General features: G+C 39.1%; 1 protein-coding gene and 1 long non-coding RNA gene across 4 annotated transcripts in view; one reads left to right on the forward strand and one right to left on the reverse strand.

Moving 5' to 3' along the window:
• The window catches only part of LOC114143294 (myocyte-specific enhancer factor 2A-like), a 47125-nt gene that overhangs the window by 930 nt on the left and 26191 nt on the right, over window positions 1-20004 (reverse strand). For 2 of the 3 annotated variants that reach the window (XM_028015180.1, XM_028015181.1), the window contains 7 exons: window positions 16965-17168; window positions 7591-7740; window positions 7100-7313; window positions 6554-6607; window positions 4820-4977; window positions 1916-2036; window positions 1260-1362 (listed from right to left, as the gene is read on the reverse strand). In XM_028015180.1, coding sequence (XP_027870981.1) covers window positions 1260-1362; window positions 1916-2036; window positions 4820-4977; window positions 6554-6607; window positions 7100-7313; window positions 7591-7740; window positions 16965-17168 — 1004 coding nt within the window. The remainder of the gene's footprint in view (window positions 1-1259; window positions 1363-1915; window positions 2037-4819; window positions 4978-6553; window positions 6608-7099; window positions 7314-7590; window positions 7741-16964; window positions 17169-20004) is intronic. The other variant, XM_028015183.1, reaches the window with a different exon arrangement.
• LOC114143296 (uncharacterized) lies at window positions 9-1575 on the forward strand. Its single transcript, XR_003595211.1, has 2 exons — window positions 9-264; window positions 1209-1575. It is a non-coding gene; the product is annotated as an uncharacterized LOC114143296 (long non-coding RNA).

A 20004-nucleotide genomic window follows, 5' to 3' on the forward strand; every position in this document is an offset into this window, starting at 1 on the left:
AAAAAAAACGCACGGAGACAACCGGGAGAGTTGAGTGAAAGCGCCATCTGGTGGCAAAAAAGCTGAACTTTCTACAACCGACTCATTGGATTTCTGTTTGCTTTATTCCCTGAATGCATTCTTACGCTCATCAATTGAAGACGGAATTTTAATCCGACTTTCTAAACCTCTAAACCAGGGTTGTCCAACATGCAGCGGACGGGCCATCTGCAGCTCTCCGGCGGATTTAAATTCTAGAATCAGGAACCTTTTTCTTCACTCAGGGTAATTTCTGTTACTGGAAAATAATGCAATCAAAACAACATTAAGTGCAACAAATAGAATCTAATTTATAAACAAAGTTTTTGTGTTCATCTTAATTTTGGAGGAACTAGAACCACAAACATTAACCTGCTTTAACTGAGAGGAAAATATCGCAACCCAAATTAGAACTTTAGAAACTAGATGCATGCTGCAATAGTTTATTGATTTGTTTTCTACAAAAATCAGACCCATTTTGTCAATTTCAGTAAAATTGTAATTTTTTTAGTTTGTCATTGAGCAGACAAAATAAAAAGGCACAAAGAGCTTGCTTTAAAAAAATATATATTTTTTTAAATGCTTTAAACTTTTTGCCATAAGGGCCAAAATCGTTAAGTTGAAAGCACATGGGGTCACAATTTTTTATTTATTTTTTACAAACAATTTAGAGCATCGCAAGGCTGCAGATTTTTACAGCTTTGTGAAAAATCTGCAGCATTTTTGCTGTCATTGCTTAAAACCTTTCAAAAATATGCACTCATTTATTTTAACTTATATTTTATAATAATTATTGAAAAATAGATACGATTTTACAGTTTGAAAAATTATATTGTTTGATTGAAAAATATATTCTATTATTGTTTTTGTTTGTTGCATTCTTTTCTCATCTTCCTTCAAATTTTTTTAGGTCTCCCTAGCGCCCCCTGGTGGCCCATGACGTAAAACACTGCTTTACGTCATAAAAACATCAAAAGTCACCAATTCTAGAACAAGCAATAAACAAATGCCGTCATCAAAATCATCAAACAAATACATATCAAATATATTGATATGTTGTTACTAACCAAAGCCAGCTCTAAACTGATTAGCATTAGTTTAATGGAATTCAGTTTTTCTGCAGTCTTGCATTTTCCTGGAATTTAGCTCCAGATTAGCGGAAACTGAACCCTGCTTCTCCACTAACACAGATCCGTCAGAACCAAGACCCATTCCGGTATGGAAATCCTCCAGGCGCTCACCCCAAGGAGCTGAGCTGGTGCTGCTCCCAGGGCGTCATGGAGACCAGAGAGTGGTCCGCGGCCGAGCCGAAGTCCGTCATGTCGGCGCTGTTCAGGGAGTAATCTGGGCAACAGAGAGACGGGATGCGTTCAGCGACAGCTCTCAATGAGAGTCGGAGTGAAAACAGAAGCATTCCTACTGTCTGGAATCCTCATTTTTGTCATGTTACAACCACAAACCTCAATGTGTTTTGTTGGTGATTTATGTGAAAGATGTTAAGTGGAAGGAAGGTGACAGGATGCCGTCTAAATGTTTGACAAATACAAACTGTCATAACAAAACCCACTGCAGTCAGCAACATTCAGATTTATTATTATTAATATAAATCCAATATAAATCCAGCTGTCCTCTGCCTCACAGGTTTATTAGAGAACATTATCATTTGTCTTCAGCTTCACACTTATATTTTAAGATAAGATAAGATTTATTTGTCATTGTCATCAACAGATTACAACGGGATTGAGATATGCTACGTTATATGCTAAGTTGGATGAATCTATCGCCTAAAATCCACAGAAATATAAACATAAAGTAAAAAATGGGATAAAGTTCAAGAAACTGTATAGAAATGATTAATATTGCAAACTATTCTGGTCAGAAAGAACCCCAAACAAACCTGCAGCGCTGCTGTAGGCTGAGCTGATGCTGGAGTAACCCAGACTCTGGTGAGTCAGGCTGGGTGTGGCGACGGAGACCACTGGGGTGGAGAGAGGCTGACCGCCCAGCCGCTGGTTACTCTGAAAATAACAACAATAATAATAGTGACATTATTAGATAGAAGAAGAATATGTTTATGATGAGATTTCTTTCTCTGTAACCCTTCGCAATGCAGTCACAGAGTACGCAATGCCCTGTTTCAACCACATGATGTCAGTATAAACATTATTAAAAAAAGAAACAGGCTTGGCACTTTGGTGTATCTGCTATTGAACCGAAAACATACTTACAGTTTAATTAGTTTTGCCTTCATGTTTTTCATGATGCGACAGATGTTCAGGAAAAGCCTGTAAAGTTCCTGCTTGTTGAAAATAAGTTGATGAGGTTCAGAGAAACTTTCTGAACCATTTGCTAACTATGAATGTAGCTACATTTCCCCTTTTTAACGCAAGAACCTCATTATGCTTACTGAGCAATTACTAAATGCAGACTGATGAGATTTGTAAAAATAATTCTAGGAAGAAAAACAATATACATTTTTGTTGAATTTTATTCTTAGAACCAGGTCATGATTTACTTTACAGCAGAAGTTTATGAAGTAAAGCTTTTGCTAGCTTAATGCTACGCATAGCAAAGCTAACTCTGTTACAGAGCACTAAAAGTTTTGTGCTGTTCCTCCCTGAGCCTCTGTTGCAGTTCTGGCCTGATAAAGTGAGCGATGACATCATTCCAAACGATGTCACTGCTGAATAAACACACACACACACACACACCCACACACACACCACCGTGTGTAGAGGGTTAAAAACAACAAAAATAAAAATAGGAAGCTACACCATTCTAAAATGGATCTCCCTGCTTTGTCCGCGACTCTACTGTCAGAGAATCTCCAGTTTAGCTATTGCAGTAATGAATCTGACACAGGCCGACATGCTCAGTTCCTCCTGTGAATCGCTTTGCTGAATCCGAGCCGGTCCTGGTCCGTGCAGAACAGCGGAGGATCCATGCATGAAGGGGGGAAGTGAAAGGCGCCTTTGGAAATGATCTAATCAAGAGGGCTGCTTCTTAAAACTGTAAAGACGTCCATTTTGTTTACGGTTGCTGCTTCACACCACAGTAAAACCAATAAAGCTCGGTGGTTAACACTCCTGCACAACAATGCTGTGTGAATTACTGCCGTGTCAGAGGAGTTACCAGCATTAGGTCTGAAGATGCTGGGTTTCCAGATAATCCAAACTTACTGCAGTCTTACTTTAGCATTTACAATACTGGCCAATCATTGCATGGTTACTTTTGACTTTGGAAAAGTATTCAGCTTTAAAACTGAAGCTATCACATAGAAAACATTTTCAGTACTTTATGTGGACAGGGGCTGGTATATGATTCTCGCAGTACCATGAGATGAAATACAGACTAGGGCTGGGACTTTAATGTGTTAAGTTCAATTAAGGAATTGCAGAGATTTTAATGGGTTAAACATTTTAGCACAATTAATTGCATATTTTGTTTTTACATTAAAAAGGTTCCGGCCAGAACCATTGTATTTGCACGTTTCCGGTACGCCAGTAACTCTTGATGCTCAAGCGACATCTGGAAGCAACAGTAACGTTGAGTTACAATGTCCATTTATTCAGTAATTTCACAGCAAAAAGGGTTTTTGAACTGAAAATGTTGCTTCGCTTCTCAATGTACAGTTTTCAATTAAATAAAAAATTGACAATTAATAGTAACTAATTATTTATAAACCCTTAAATTTCTAATCAATGAAATAGCTCTATTTCCATGAAATGCAACACTTCGCTGGAGACTTTTTGATAATATTGGGAAGCCATTTTCTGATCCCGCATTTAAAACCTGATGACAGTAATTGCTGACTAACAGTGTGAGTGGCAGCTGCTAATGCGGAGTCACTGGGTGTTGATTCCTTTTAAAACAAAACGCTGACATTAATGACTAATACTGGAGAAACTCTTCAGGCTAAATGTGGATCTTATATGCAATTTCCTATCACAACAACAGACTTTAGGATTGTTTAACAACAGAAAATGTTACATTCCTCTAGGAAGCAGAGCCATTTAAGCACTTAAGACACTACAAAATTCTTTTAAAATGTTATATAACTCAGTTTATTCCAATTCTTATGTTATCTTAGAAAGAGAAAGGCAAACAAATAAAACTGAATATTCCTGAAATGTGAATTTATGCCAGTTATCAACCCAAAAGTTTAAAACTCAAGATGCTACATATATTCATGACACATGAAGTGGATTATCTCCAGCTTTAGTTTCTGTTCATTTTGGCTTACAGTCAATGAGGGAACCAAAAATGACAGACAATTAGAATGCTAAATGAGACAGATTAAATAGGAATAATAATAAAAAGAGGAATGCTACAGTCGTAACCCATGTCCTGGATCTATCTATGCGTAATGGCTCCATGCCTTGTGAATTTTCCCCCAAACTTTTGAATGGGTTTTATTTCACAAACCCATCAAGGCTGCAGTTTTCCCTGTTGCTTTGGGTCTTTTTCAACTACTCCCCGCCCCTCCCACTCAACTTTCCATTAATATGCCTGGACACAGAAAACTTATGACTTTTTGTGGTTTGCTCTGTGGAGAGCGTCAGATGGACGGCTCATAGAGTCTGGAATCTTCCTCGTGAATGTGCAGTATTTTCTTTTTATTCATAATACACACAATCTTGGGGTTTTCAATCTTGTATTATCAAGGAAAGCCGTGATAATCCAAATCAACCAGGAACGAGGAGAGCGATCGGAACGCCCTTCTGCTCGGGAGTCACCTGACGTGACCTCAGGTGTGGGTGAGAACGTTTGGGACTCGGGTGGAGGGGAGGGGAATCCATACCAGCATCATTCCTTTGCAGTGAGGGATGACCACCCGCAGGTCGCCTTTGCGGCCGCCGGGGATTGGGCCGCTGGCCTGGTGCGGGAGAGAAGGAGGAGATTTGGTCGGTCCGGTCTTCCCCAGGATGCCTCCACCGCTGGAGCCCATGAATCCGTTCACTGAGAAAGAGACGTCCGATGAGTGACGGAAAGCAGAATCCGAATGGTCTCGTTAAAACATCCCGTCTGTAGGTTCTTAGACTCGACTCGTTCAGGAATCAGGAAAAAAAGACTTTAATATCAGATGTATTCATATGTATTGGAGTCATCCTGTCCACAACAGAGCTAACCCTGAATGGAGAAAGAGCAGCTATACATTATACAAGAGATAATAATTAATCATTCATTTATTCTCTCTCTGTTTCTCCTAACATTATGTAATGGCAACATTTCCAGGATTCAGCTCTGGGAAAATTGCTGTAAGGTTTGAACAAACACAATATTTATGCATGTGAAGAAGAGTTGATCATGAACACCCTGGACCTCGTAACAGCTTATCACACTGCAGCAGCACTCTGGATTAATTAATGCGATTCTTTTGGCACCGCAGCATCCAAAAATCAGTCCGGCTTCTCAGGCCGCTGGCACACAGGAATCTATAGTAGAGAGGAGGGCACACACCTCCAAATTGCACGGTTGCTCTGTAGAGAGTCTGCCTGCAGCGAGAATCAGGACTTGTTTACGAGAAAGTCTCGTAGAAAGTATCCTTGGAATCCATGTTTAGTTGTCGTATCCGAACCATAACCACGAGATCGGGTTTGTTACATATAATTTGCCTCTGAAGTTATTGCGATAAACGATAATATTGTTGCTTTCAGACCATTTTCAAGTAGTATAACGGTAATGCAAGAACACATTCTCAAAGATGAATACACTTTAAATACTAACGATCATTTAACACCGGAAGACGTTTTAAATATTCAACATAAATAAACAAAACAACAGAAACAAGAAATAAAATAAAATTATGAAGTCTCTGTTAACAAAATTGTCCCTCAAAAAATGGTCTAGTTGAGACCAGTGAACCACACTGAAGACTTTTATCATCCAGATTTTGGTAGAAAGAGAGAGAGGAAAAAAGAAAAGCAAATAAATCATGCAACTGAAAATCATTGAAGTTGTTTTGATTTGTCATGTGATGTACTGATTCATTGCTTATTGCGATAGGCCTAAAAACATTCTCTTGTATTCTTTAAAGGTGCTAATGATCCCATAAAAATGAGAAAAGAGGAAAATGTTTCTTTTTCTCAACAAGGCTGTTGTATGGTTTGGTACTCCTTATATTTAGTACAGCTCTGCAGCCTGACACCAGATTTAAGGTAGTAGCCCATGGTAGCTTAATCTTGTACCTCATAGCTAAATCCTGATGTGATCACAGAGTTGCGCCAAGTAAAAGCTATTGTTGATTTCACAAAATGGAGGCTATTGAGTTCTTCTCCTGAAGAGCGCGGTGCAGCCTGAATCAGAGCGACAGAGTGAAGCAGAAAGCATTTAGGAAGTCAACACACACTGACTCAGTGGTCCCACCCTGACGCTGAGATGTGATAAACCGGAGGCCTCATGACGTCATCGACAGGACACAACCCAAAGGCAACAGACCTAAATCCTACACGCTTCGACTTCAACGGATCACAGGAAAACAAAGTGTCTGTGTGAAAGCACTGTGTGTGTCAGAGCATGTTTATAAGATACATACCAGCTGCTCCAGAGCCATTGTGCAGAGCCAGATCTGAGCTGCCCTGCAGGCCACCTAATGGTGAGCACACACACACACCCCCACACACACACGCAGAGACATGCGTCTTTAGAGACTTTTTTCATGATTTTTGTTCACAAGGCACATATCATATAATCTTTTTCACAAACCTTCGTGCTTCCTTGAAATGTTTCATTTCTTTAGAGAAATTTCAAGTTCAGTCATACGTTTCACTTCAATAAAACTGGTTACTTCAATAAAACTCAGCTATTATCAAACTGCCCTTCCAGTTAAATATATACACTCACAAACGATTATTCATGAAAATATATTCACAGACACATCAAGCATGCTAAGTATTGTTGTCAGACATTGCATGTATCTTCTTTATTTAATTCAGTCCACACACGCACACACATATACATATATATATATATTTTTTTTGTTTTGTTATTTTGACAACATTTGGCCACCTGGGCCTCCCATCGCTTTAGCGTCACTCTGTGGTTCGTTCCTTAAAAGTGTTAACAATGCTGTGACACTAACCTGTGTTTCCAGTGCTGGGAGGTCTTTGTGAGGAGTTTGTGTTTCTGTGGGTGTGTGTGTGAGGCGAGCAGAGGATCCCGCTGTCAGACAGCACTGCTGTGGCTGCAGCTAGAGCCTGGGAAGTCACTCCTCCTCCTCCTCCTCCCGCTCCATGGCAATAGGTGGTGCTGCCTGATGCTGCATGCATGAAATGCTGCTGCGGCTGACCTGTGGACTAGTGGGAACGAAAGTCCAGACAAGTTTATTTGTATGGCACATTTCAGCAACAAGGCCGTTCAAAGTGCTTTACACCGTACAGTCACCAATTATCAAACAGGCAATAAACACTGCATGAGCTCAATGTCTGCAATAATTATCTGTAACATGTACCAGAGTCTTTGACACTTTCTCATTTGTCTTTCAGATGTGAAAAATGCATCTCCTCTATAAAATCCAACATTTCATAATTTATTCTTCTGTTTCAATGCGACCATAATAACAAAACAGCCAACCAAATTGTTGCTTACTACTTTATGACTTTTCATCATGTTGTCGAACTCTTCGTTGATCTTTTTGTATTTCTCCTCGGTGCTGGGGGTGAGGACGTAGGACGACTCGTTGTCTGGGCTGTCGCAGCCTCTGTGCTCCTTCTTATGCAGCGCCTGTGGGTAAAAAGCAGCAGGCAAAAGCACAAAGTCAATTAAAGATCGGCGGAAAACAACTTTTTTTTCTTTACAATGCGAGCGAGGCGGTAGACGTAGGGGATGGAACAGACATGCTAAAGAAGTTTTGGGAAACTTATTTTTGTTGTTTTTCATATTTTAACATGAAGCCAGAGGTGAGATCTCTGAATAGAATAGCATCATTGTTACAGAACAACATTACTGGTTGTATTCCCTTTAGGTGCAAAATTAAAAAAAGAAAAAAATCCAATACAATCAAAAATACTTTTCATATAAAAACAAACAATTTAAAAAAGGAATAAAATGTATATTTACTAAATATTTCACCACTAAATGTTACAACAAAAACTTCCTTCCCTCTGTCATTTCACAGTTATTTTAATTATTGCACAGTATATTCCCAGTAAGACATTCTGTGATCTTCTCAGTTGTTTCACATTTCAAGGGCAACAAATTTATGAACTGAACCTGCAACGTCACAGCAGAAAACGAATGCTACAAACCACAAGGGTGTTTTATTAGGACACAAATTGGTTTATTTGGCAAAACTGCAATGGAAACACTGGTCCCCCAATCGTACGAGTCACATGATGAACGACGGGATGTCGCTACTGACGCAAACCACAAAGAAGACGACCACAGGAAGTACGGTAATTGGAGAACGATGATGCGATGTGTTTAATGACTTTTCGTGTGATCAAACGCATTCACGTGTGATTTTTAATTGTGTTTCTTATTTAAGGTAATTAATGTAATTCTATTTATATAGCACATTTTCAGCAACAAGGCAATTTGAAGTGCTTTACATGAATTAGAAGGAAATACAAACAAAATAACAAACCAAAGAAAAGAGCAAAAGAAGAAAAAGTAAAAAAAAAAAAACCTACATATTAGTTCCCCATGTTTAAGACTAAGTAGTTCGTCATTTATATCAGATTTTTGTTCTGATAATGTTAATCTAAGGAAGTAAGGAGAGTTTCTCTGCATTCTAAGTTTGTTCTAATTCCTGATTTAATGGAAAAACCTTGTTTGCAAAATTTCTTTTTTCAACATTAATGGAATATCAACAAAGTTTTACACATATTTGTAATGGAAACGCAGCTTGTGACCGTATATATAAAAATATTCTATCAAAGCCAGTAGCTACCATTAATTTAAAAGGTCTGTTGTAAAAAGCATTCAGATTTACAAAAAACAAACAAAATCACACATTGCTGGTTTTAGTGCTCAGCTTGACTTCATCAGTTGTGGATGATTTCACACAGAAAACATCCTGGGCTCCACCTTAACGGAGCAAGATATGCATCTCGAAGGTTACATAATTCCCCTTCCTCAAACAGAGGCGGCTCAGCGCTGAACCTGTGTGTTTTCACACCTTGAAATTAGCTGTGGCGTTGTTAGCGAAACACAGGGAAAGATGACGCACCTTGAAAACAACAACAACAACGACATAAAAACAGCACAGCGGAGGGGATGAGTGGATGGGATTTAACGGCACCTGCACTAGCAGACGAGCCTGGAGCGCGATGCGAGCTCTGCGGTCTCCCTCCTCTCTGCTCCTCTCATTATAAGGTCACAGCGTGAACGGGACGGACTGGCCGACCGGCACACGGCCGCTGCATTCCCAGACACTGGTAGTTACCCCAAAGCTTTAAAAACACTCTGACACGTCTATTTTTCCACCACAGACCTTGAACGCCACTTTCGCAGCCGGTTGACCTCTCGAGGGGTCACACACTCGAGCTCTCGTAAAGCAGCAGAGCGCTTCAACGCTCTCGTAAACCCCTGAAACGAACGCACATGTGCTGCGTCTTCTCTGATCCGGTCAGAGAAATCCTCTGACAGCAACGTGAGTCGGAGAGGAACTGCAGAACTTTTTAAGAGCTCCGCACTTTGAAGGCTGTGCTGTCAGCTCACCAGAGCACCTTCTTCCAGATAATTGATACGACCCCTAAATGGGTTGTGGCAAATAGCATTTGGGACTTCTCATAGTTTTCTTTCTTCTTTTTTTATTTTCTTTCTCGCAGCCAGCTGGTAGAGATGCAACGATATGATGTAAATATCTGTATCGGTCCCGATGTTGAAGAAAATTCTAGATCAGGAATCTGTGACCATGTGCACAATCCATAAGGCCAGATCTATTCAGTGTAACTCTATGCTTTGTACACAGAGTGACGTCATGCTTTGTTATTATTTTACATTGTATCTAGAATTCCTAATTACATTTAAGAACATTTTTTAAAGATTTGTTGAAGTTTATTTTACATTTGACCAAAGCAATCAACCTGCTCTTTCTGTCGGTTTCAGCTTCTTTATTATTTATTTCACGTTGGCTCTTTTGCTCCTAATTGCACTGACTGAACTAATCAAAGTCGTTTTTACATGTTTGACCAAACCTGTGACGCTACTGGTGTATTTTAAATTATAAAATGTGATGTACTCGTGCAGAGTTAGCAAATACATTTGTAATTCAGTTAATTTATGTCTGTGTTTTAAAAAAAAGAAACATTTTTAGACAGGTGTTTTTCTGTATCAGTCGATACTAAACATCAGGTACCGGTATTTTATTGGAAGAGGAAAAAAAAGTGGATCGGTGGGTCCAATATTTCTTGAGTGCACAACAAATACAACAGCTCTCAGATCTTGTACTGTTCCTGTCTGTTGGTTGTTATTTCGTATGTAATTGTTTTCTATTGAGGATGTTATTATTACTATTATTATTTTGTACTTTTTAAATAAAACTACGTGTCCTGCCCTGGGAATTGTATAGTGAGGTGTTTAGTTTTTTTCTGCTCACTTCTCCGAGGACAAATTTAGCCACTGTGCTAATTCCTGCATATTTACGCCGCCGTGATTTGTGGCGATATTGATTCATGTGCACTGTCCTAATCAAATCAACTAAATTAAATTAGACTCTTCTACCACGACCATCGTCTCGGTGAGCTTGCAGTTGTCCCACGTTCTTCTTTTAGACGCTGGACTGCACTGGACGGTGAAGAGTGAGCCACAGGATCCGTGACTCAACACGGAGCGCTGTGTTTCTCTCCTCCAGCTGCACGTGTGGACAGGAACGGTAAAACAGGAGACTTGTTGTAACTGTTTCTGTCGTTGTGAGTAAGGATACCCTTTTCAGTTACTTTTTTATATATATAAAAATAAATGAAATTAAAACCATACATCATTTTCCTTCCACTTCACCATTTGTGATGTTACGTCCCGTAAAAAACCTCCAAGAAATACATAAAAGTTTGTGGTTGTAGTTTAAAACGAAGAGGAAAACTTTAAGAGCTGTGACTACTGTTGCAAGGAACTGGATGACACAAACCTGTCCATCAATTCTGTTTAGTATTTCAACAAAAAAGAAACACAACAGCAAACTTTACTTTCTCCTCCAACAGCAGGTCCTTGATACACAACCTAAGCATATTTAAGCTAAACTGCTTAGTCAGTCTCTATCCTACCTATGCAGAGGAGACGACGAGTTGAACAACGACGGGTTAATTAGCTGCTTTTAATGGCTTAAAGTAAACTGACTCATTATTGCAGCTCATCTGGATGAACTAGTGACATTAGTATTTATTCCACTGACAGCTGAAACACACCATAACCTTAGTTGTGGTAGAAGTAGGGAACTCATAAAAAATAGTTTTCTTTTTTACATATTTGTCCTGACAGTATAACACGAGACAGACAATATCACGAGACACTACCAAATATGTAAAAAAAAAACAAAGCAACAACAAAAAAAAAAAACAGATTCTTTTTCCATAAAAGTTGCATGCTACAGCTCTAATAATCCAGAACTTTCTCCAGAGTTTTTGTATAACATTTAGAGCCATTGCAAGCTAATGTTTACTTTTGGAATTTCGTCACTTCCTGCAGAGACCAGGACAGAGAACTGTAAAAATCTTAAAAACAAAAGGCACAGAGTTTATAATGATAAACTACTTCATGTCAATCTCAAAAGCTTTACTTTTACAATAAAGGAATAGCGTTAGCGGGTGGAGCTACAGTAACTGACGGTATTTAAAGGTACATCTAATAATAAATGTCAAGGACTGTAATTATTGCAACTGGTTGATTTGAAGATGAGCTGATCACATATTCTATATCCTATTTATCATTTCACAACACAAGTTGAATGCCTTCAGCAGACTGGACACACTCTGATGAGGGGGGCCGGCTCACCCAGCGGCCGAGGTGGGAGGACAGCAGACGGCTACAGGCCCCCGCTCAGCGCTTACTGTTACATAATGAGGGCTGTTGCCATGGCAAAGGGTCCACTCAGAAAGTTAACACTATAATTAAAAACAGGGAACAAAATAAGGGAAAGTAAATATTGACTACAGTAGGAAAACAAAGCAGACTGAACGTTACTGAATCTACTAACCGATTTTATTTCCTAAATGCACTGATCCGATATTGATACCAGTACCGGCCCCTAAATTGAAAAAGATTCTAGTTTTGGTGACAATGTGCCCGATCCATAAACATAGATCTATTCAGGCTAATTCTACGCTTTGTGCTCTTGGTGACACTATGTTTTACTGTTTATTTTACTTTACATTTCAAATTCGTAATTTCTGAACCATTTGAAAGTAAGTTTGTTGTAGTTTATCTTTTACATGTTTTACCAATATAGTTAACCTATTGTTTCTGTCAGTTTCAGTTTCTTTATTCTTTATTTTACACTGGCTGTTATAGTCCTAATTGCCCTGACTGAAGTTGCTTTTATTTGTTTTCAAGCTTCTGAAGTTACTGATGTATTTAAGTGTGCTGCACCGGTGCAGAATTATCTAATAAATGTTTAATTCAGTACATTGATGTCTGTGTTTGAAAAAAAAAAAAGGAAATGATTTTGGTCGGCACCGTTTTTCTGTATCGGATTGATGCCGGACCTCAGATATTGATATCAGTATCGATATCGGGAATGAAAAAAGTAGATCGGTGCATTCTTAGCTTCTTATATTAAATACTTAGATATATTTTTTTTTTGCTCTTCTTGCAGCTCTCTTGCCAACCTGATGGGGACCAAATTGGACGCCACGAGTCTATAGCATCTGTGTCCATCTTTATAATGCATGCCTTTTCCTGAAAAATGCACTAAGAGGCTAATACTGGATGACACCAGGACAGAGAGGAGCAGAGCAGAACAGCAGAGCAGAACAAGGGCATGTGGGTCGAGCAGGATTTAGTCCCAAGACTCGCACATTGAGATAAGTCTCTATAGATATGTGTGTGTGTTTGTGTGTGGGTGTGTGTCTGTGTGTGTAGGGGGGGGGTTAAAACACTGCATCATGTCTGGCCTATGAGGACTATCTCTAAGTGTCTGTTACAGGATCTGAGGGTGTGTGCCTTCTTATCATCTCAAATGTCAAAGCAGGCTTTAGTGGATCTCCAAAGGCATCTGGCTGGCCGCCACCAAGAGGCATGAGCTGCACTGTTAAGAATCACAGCATGTGAGGGTGATGTCTTGTAGCTGTTGGGGCTGCATCAAAGATAAAAGAAAGCCCCGCGTTGCCCCCCCAGTGAGCCTCTTTCAGGCGAGTGACTACTGCCCCGCGGAGCTAAGAATAGGGCACAATACTTGAGATTTGATCCGACAAATCGCTGGCAGTTAAAAAAACAGAAAAGAAAAGAAAAAAGCAGACTCCAGGAGAACGCGTCCTATAGGAAACGTGCGGTCGTTCTGAAGGATTGGAGCCAAATAACGGCTGAGCCGCACGCCGCGCTTTCAGCTTCCACTCTGTCGTAGTTCTTCTCTTTCCGCTGAACTTCTCATTCATCTCCGCAGGCTGACATGACTGAACTGCATACCTTGGACAGAGTCTCTGTTGTTGTTGAAACTTCACTGTGCTGGACGCGAGCCTGGGTCAATTATAGTGACAAAGGCAAACTGTCAGAAAGATGAAGTGACCAGCGAGGGCTTTCTGGCTGTTTAGTCAAATGCAGCCCGAAACTAGTCAAATGCTGTGAAGCATTTGTTTTACTGTTGGGATCAATAAGAAAGCAAGATTTTAAACATTTACAGCGCTGCATTGGGAATGGGCCTGCGTGACATTCTCACGGAATGGTAGCCTTTGGTAAAAAGCGCCACGGTTTCATGGCCTTGTGGTGTGCATGTCTGCACATTTTACACTGCTAAATCCTACCCAGTATTTTTAGTCTAGTTTCTAGTGCAAACATCGCAGGACACTTGAAATAAGACAAAACTAACTCACAATTAACTTTTCAGCAAGAAATACGAGATTGTTTTAAGTTAATAATCCCTTAATATTGCTGAAAAATTTCTAGTTCCACTGGCAGATTATTTCACTTATAACATGGGAAAAATGCCTTGTAATAAATTAAATAATCTGCCAGTGGTACTACAACTTTTTCATCAATATTAAGGGATTATTGAATCAAAACAAGCTCCTATATCTTGCTGAAAAGTTACTTATGAGTTGGTTTTGTCTTATTTAAAGTGTACTAAGATATTTGCACTAGAAACTAGACTAAAAACACTTGGTAAGAATTTGTGTTTCTGTTGTGTAACAGAATAAGCAACAATTATTCTGCTGTTACGACAACATTTAGAACAATTATAATACTACTAACTAGGAGTGCACCGATTGCAGTTTCCTGGCTGATCACCGATCTTTAAAAAGCCCGATGTGCCAATTCTGATTAAGGCTGAGATAATTTGAGGAGTAAATGATGCAACAATGGCGGCAAAACGTTACCCTGAACCAGCTGTTTCCAAACTCAGCTGTTGACAACTGCAAGACGTTTTGATGTCATTTAAATGAAAAGATCATTTTTGGTCATTTTTACATACATTAAACTAAATTTTTACATATTATTATGTGGAAAAAAAAACTTGAGTGTTTAATTTTCCTGCCTGATCATAATAATTTGATCCAAAGGAGCTTCTCGTGGGACCTCTCCGACACGGGACGCCTGTTGTAGCGAGAGGGGTCCGTCCTTTAAATGTAGTCAAATTTCATGCTTAAATGTTGCAAATAGACAGACCAATATGTAAACAAGCAGCCTTCCAATTGGTCAGGCGCTGCCTTAGCCGGCTCGTCTGTCTGCATGAGATTTGTGGGAATAAACAAAATGAGGCGGAGAGAAGGCAAATTCTGCACGGCTAATGGCTGTCGGAGCTTCCCCAGGTGTCCAGTTGTGGTTTCACAGCAGGAGAGTTTACACAGACACTCTTTAGTATCAATATTTGAATTGTGCGTATTGATAATCTTTACTGCAACTGGTTTGGCAAAGTAGAAAGTTTTTTGAAGCTTGAAGGCTTTTCCATATTGAGGGCTGCCACAAAGTGGAGCCTTAAATGTACATTTTCAGGAAGTAAATGTATCGAATTTCCTCTGAAGGAGTAAAATCACAACTTAGTACAAGTGTGAGAGTCAGGCTCCAAGAAAGGCAAACACACAGTGGAAGTTTAAATAAACAGAACACGAGTCATGTTGGCCATTGGTTTCTAACAGCACAGCCAATGAGTAGAGACTATTAAACAGGACAAGCATGACAGCATGACTATTAAACAGGACAAGCCAATGAGTAGAGACTATTAAACAGGACAAGCATCTCACTGAAACACCTGTTTCAGGAAAGTGGGTGTTTGCTGGCGTGTGCAATGAAAACGGCGTTAAAAAACTTTGATGGCGCTGAGATTTCATCCTAAGCCGAGTCAGACTGCCGCTCATTTTATGGCAACATCTGTAATTTGAACACGACTTCTAGACACCGCGTTAAAGACATCTAAAAGTGTGCGCACGTCTTGTGCAGGAGAATTTGACACCGACTGTTTGGAGCGGCTCCAACTGATGGCAGCTCGACCTACTTTTTGATTAATTTAGCTGGTGAATATTTGACCAGTCTGCAGTTTTTTACGTTGTTGATGTGACAATGCTCGACAATAACTCACAACCCCACCAGATTTCCTTTCATATTGAACAGATTCTTACTTGTGCACATACTTTTTTCACTTCTTAAAAAAACACGAGGGACAAACACTTTTTAACAACTAGAAAAACAAATGTTTTCTTTGTTTCATTTGAGTTTTTAAGTTTTGTTACTTGTGACCAGAGTTAGTTTGCATTTATATTTTCTTGGACGCTCTAAACATATTCTGTGATTTTGTATATATTGACATAAAAATATATTATTTACTTCTAGTGGCTGTTCATAAAGAAAAGTAAAAGAGAACAACAACTATGTTTTGATGTTACATATTTGTTTAGCCCAAGAAAAAAATAAAAGAGGGAAAGCAGAAAATGTGGAATACCATCTACGATATTGTTATTGAGGTATTTTAAAATATATATATATATATTGAGTTATAATTTTTTGGCAAAGTTACCCACGTGAAAACAAAACATTTTTCTGCAAAAAACTGGAATTGAGCATCAAGAACGTAGTCGTTCGCGCAGCAGGCAGCATGATGGGCATTTAACTTTCATATGGTAATTCTTAATATTTTGTTAAAAATCTAAATATAAAACAAGATTGTAATATACCACATGTAGAGCACCTTTAATTCCAGTATACACATAATGAAAAACAGAACGCGAATAAAAACTATACATACTTGACTTGAGCATTCACAGAATTTGCTTCTTTCCTCACATTTAGAGCCACATTAAATATGCTTCTCACCAGCATAAGTGGTGACATGTATATACAAAATAGTGAGAGCAACTCTAAAGGCCTAAAAGTGGACATTACAATATCTGATTAAATCGTTAGAATTTGAGAAATGAAACCAATCTGCCTATCTGTTATTCATATTTTCGTCTGTCACACAAAAGCTTAGGCTCTTTTTTTAAAATTATGAACATTTCACTTCCTTACATTTTCAAAGAAAAACAGTGAAGTAAAGAGACATTAAGATGAAATTCTGAGCTCTACAATGTAGCACAAAATTCCCCTTTTCAAAATACATCCTTTTTGTCACTTCCTTCCCTTTTCTTGACATGGACGAAGAAAACGTTGGTCAGACAGATTCCTCCTCTCACTAACTGTACACGCACACGCCTCATGGCGGCTGATGCAAAACAAGCCGTGTTGTACATGAGGCGTATTTGCATGTCGCGCCTTTTAATCAAAACTAATATGCTCTCTCTATAAACAGAACGCACACGGAGTAAATAAGACGATCGGGAGGCAAAGCGAATCCTCTGAAGACGCCGCCGTCGACTCCTTACCTCTAAAATGTCGGTGTTGGTTCTGCTCTCGTGGGGCTCGTTGTACTCGGTGTACTTCAGCAGGACTTTGTCCATGTCCGTGCTGGCGTACTGGAACAGCTTGTTGGAGCTGTTGAAGATGATGAGGGCTATTTCACAGTCGCAGAGAACGCTCAGCTCGTAGGCCTTCTTCATCAGGCCGAACTTCCTCTTCATGAAAGTCACCTGGAAGAGCAAAGCAAACCCAAACTAACCAAATGGATTTGTGTGAACAGATCCATTTGGTTCTGTTAACCAAATGGACATGGGTTTGGTTAGTCATGGGTTAGGCTCTGTTGGTGGCCTAACCCATGACTGAATATCACCGGCCCCTGTGATGTCCTCTGATGTATTTAAAGGGGACCTACTATGCAAAACCCACTTTTTGCAGGGTTTCATCCTTCAGTTGGGTTTGTTGGTGTCTGGAAAATTAGTTTTTTCAAAAACTGTGCGGTTGTATATTTGTGCATCTGTTTGTAGCCATTTTCACGTGTGAGAGTAAGTGTTGAGTTGGAGGGCGTGGACAGCAGCAGATTATTTGGATTTAAGGCGACAGGCGGTCCTTAAGCAGGAACTCAAAGTCGGCAGGACTGAGCAGACTGAAATCTCATTTTCTAAGAATGATTTTGTGCCAAAAAATGTAATGAGCACGTTTTTTTTTATAGCCCACCGATCTGTCCTAACCTGTTCATTAGGTCACCTTTGATAATGTGTTGACTGAATCAATCCCAGCTTTATTGTAAAAAATTCTCCCCCACTTCTTCAACTGATAAATTGAATAGATTCATATGGAAAGATGCCTCATATTCTCAACGCCTTCATGTATGGAGTGTCTGTTTTACAGCTGACAGTGAGCACCAGGTGACACGCTGATCGTTCTCTCTCATCCCCGTCTCACTCCCTGCTGTGAATCAGACGGCGTTTTTCTGGTGGTAAATGTTTCTGTGATCACACCTTCTGGGATCCTGACGCTGAAGCTCTGATCATACGTTACATTTAGACTTTTTTTTATTTTCGTTCCTCACGTGCATCTGATGAAGTCCCTGATTCTGATGTTTCAAAATGAACGTTATAAACATAACCTTTCTACTTGTGAGTTTCTGGTGGCGGTGCACCAATAAATCTGACTCACAAGCGACATCGACAAACAACAACAACGGATGACAAAGTCGCTTCTCCTGGCCAACTGGGGGTTCGTTTTTATATACATATATAAAAAACAAACTGATCTGATTGGACGCTGGAACAGACTGCAGTGTTCAAATTGTGCTACAGTGAGTTTAAAAGGAGCCTAAGATAGGCTCCTTTTTATTCAAGATTTCTCAAGATACTCCTAAATTATCTCAAGAAAATTGAGATAATTTTCTTGCATTATCTCAATGCAAAAAAATGCTGATGTCAGCATTTTTCCCACAGCCCACATTTCTAAAGAAGTATTTATTTCTACAGAACTCCCATGAATCATCAGCGACCCTTGACAGCCGAATTCGTATAAGAGTACCAATCTGACGCTTCAATAACCTAACAGATTAAAAACAATAGATACATTTTCTTGCTGAGCTCACCTGTCTATTTATTCAATTATTTAGCAGCAAAAAGGGGTTTTGAATTGAATATTTTGCTAATTTTGTCGACATATGATTTTTAACTAAAATGCGACTTATTGCGATTAGGACATTTCAGGGTTAATTTCATAACTTGATAATTTTTTAATTGACTTCCACTACAAAGGAAAAGCTCTTAAAATTCATACTTTGTTTATATTGTAATTCGTATACAAAATAAATTTAGTGTACGTACTATAAAAAAAGTTCAAACTCATTTAATGTGAGATGTAGACTAATCACTTAATCATAAAACGTGCCGATTAATCGTTAGTAGCAGCACGAAATTACACATTATCCCACTTTGACGACAGTTTGATCCAACAAATGCATTTGACTGAGCTCACCGCACTGGGATTTGCTTAACGTGTTGTTGTTTTCCACCACCTGAAAGCCAGTCAGTTGAGCAGACGGTTCTCGGTGCAGATCAGAGCGTATTTGCATACCGGCCCGACCGGCGCAGAAGGCGCTCTGTAGAGTCCGAGTGCTGGGTGGGACCGATCATCCTGCGCTCGGAGCGCCTCACATGGGACTGGAGCACCAAGGATGCTCACTGACTGCAGAGGTGACGGGGAGCTTAAGGACTCTGTTTAGGCTCTAATATGTTCAGGTTAGAAAGCACAAATAAACAAATAACCATCTCATTGCTGTTGGTAGATAAGTGATGGTGGTTTTCACTGCAAAAACACAAAATCTTACCAAGTGATTTTTGTCTAGGTTCTAATGCAAATAAAGCAAACTTGAAATAAGACGAAACAAACTTACAAGTAATTTTTTGGGAAGCTTGTTTTAAGTCTGTAATTCCTTAATATTGATGGAAAAAGTACTATTTCCATTGGCAGACTATTTCACTTATAACTAAATTTTTTCCCAAGTTATAAGTGAAATAATCTGCCAATGGAACTAGTACTTTTTCATCAATATTAAAGAATTATTTACTTTAAAAAGCTCTTATATCGTCCTGAAAAGTTACTTATAAGTTTGTTTTGTCATATTTCAAGTTACTACTTGGTAAGATGTTGGGTTTTGGCAGTGTTTTACTAGAATTCAATTGCTTCAGCATCTTAGATAAAATTTAAAATATATTTATTTATATATTAGGGCTGTATAATTAAATCGATACTACAATATTTATTGATTTTTTTTCCACCCTCAGAAGGTATTGATTTTTCATCTGCGAGTATCGATACGTTAAACCATAGGGGTCCATAGGCTTATACCGTCTTTTTAACATGTCTGGTTTGTGACGGCGTAGCAACAAGACTCCGCCTCCCCCAGTCTCACGTTCAACTTGTGTTTAAAGTGCACATTATAAACTACATACAAGTTTTTAAATTGTGTTAATAGGCAAAGTAAAACCGGAGTTATGCTAAAATAAGTAAACCATATTCTTCCGAATGTCAGAGAAATGTCAAAAA

The sequence above is a fragment of the Xiphophorus couchianus genome, chromosome 4, assembly GCF_001444195.1.
Source record: "Xiphophorus couchianus chromosome 4, X_couchianus-1.0, whole genome shotgun sequence".
NCBI lineage: Eukaryota > Metazoa > Chordata > Actinopteri > Cyprinodontiformes > Poeciliidae > Xiphophorus > Xiphophorus couchianus.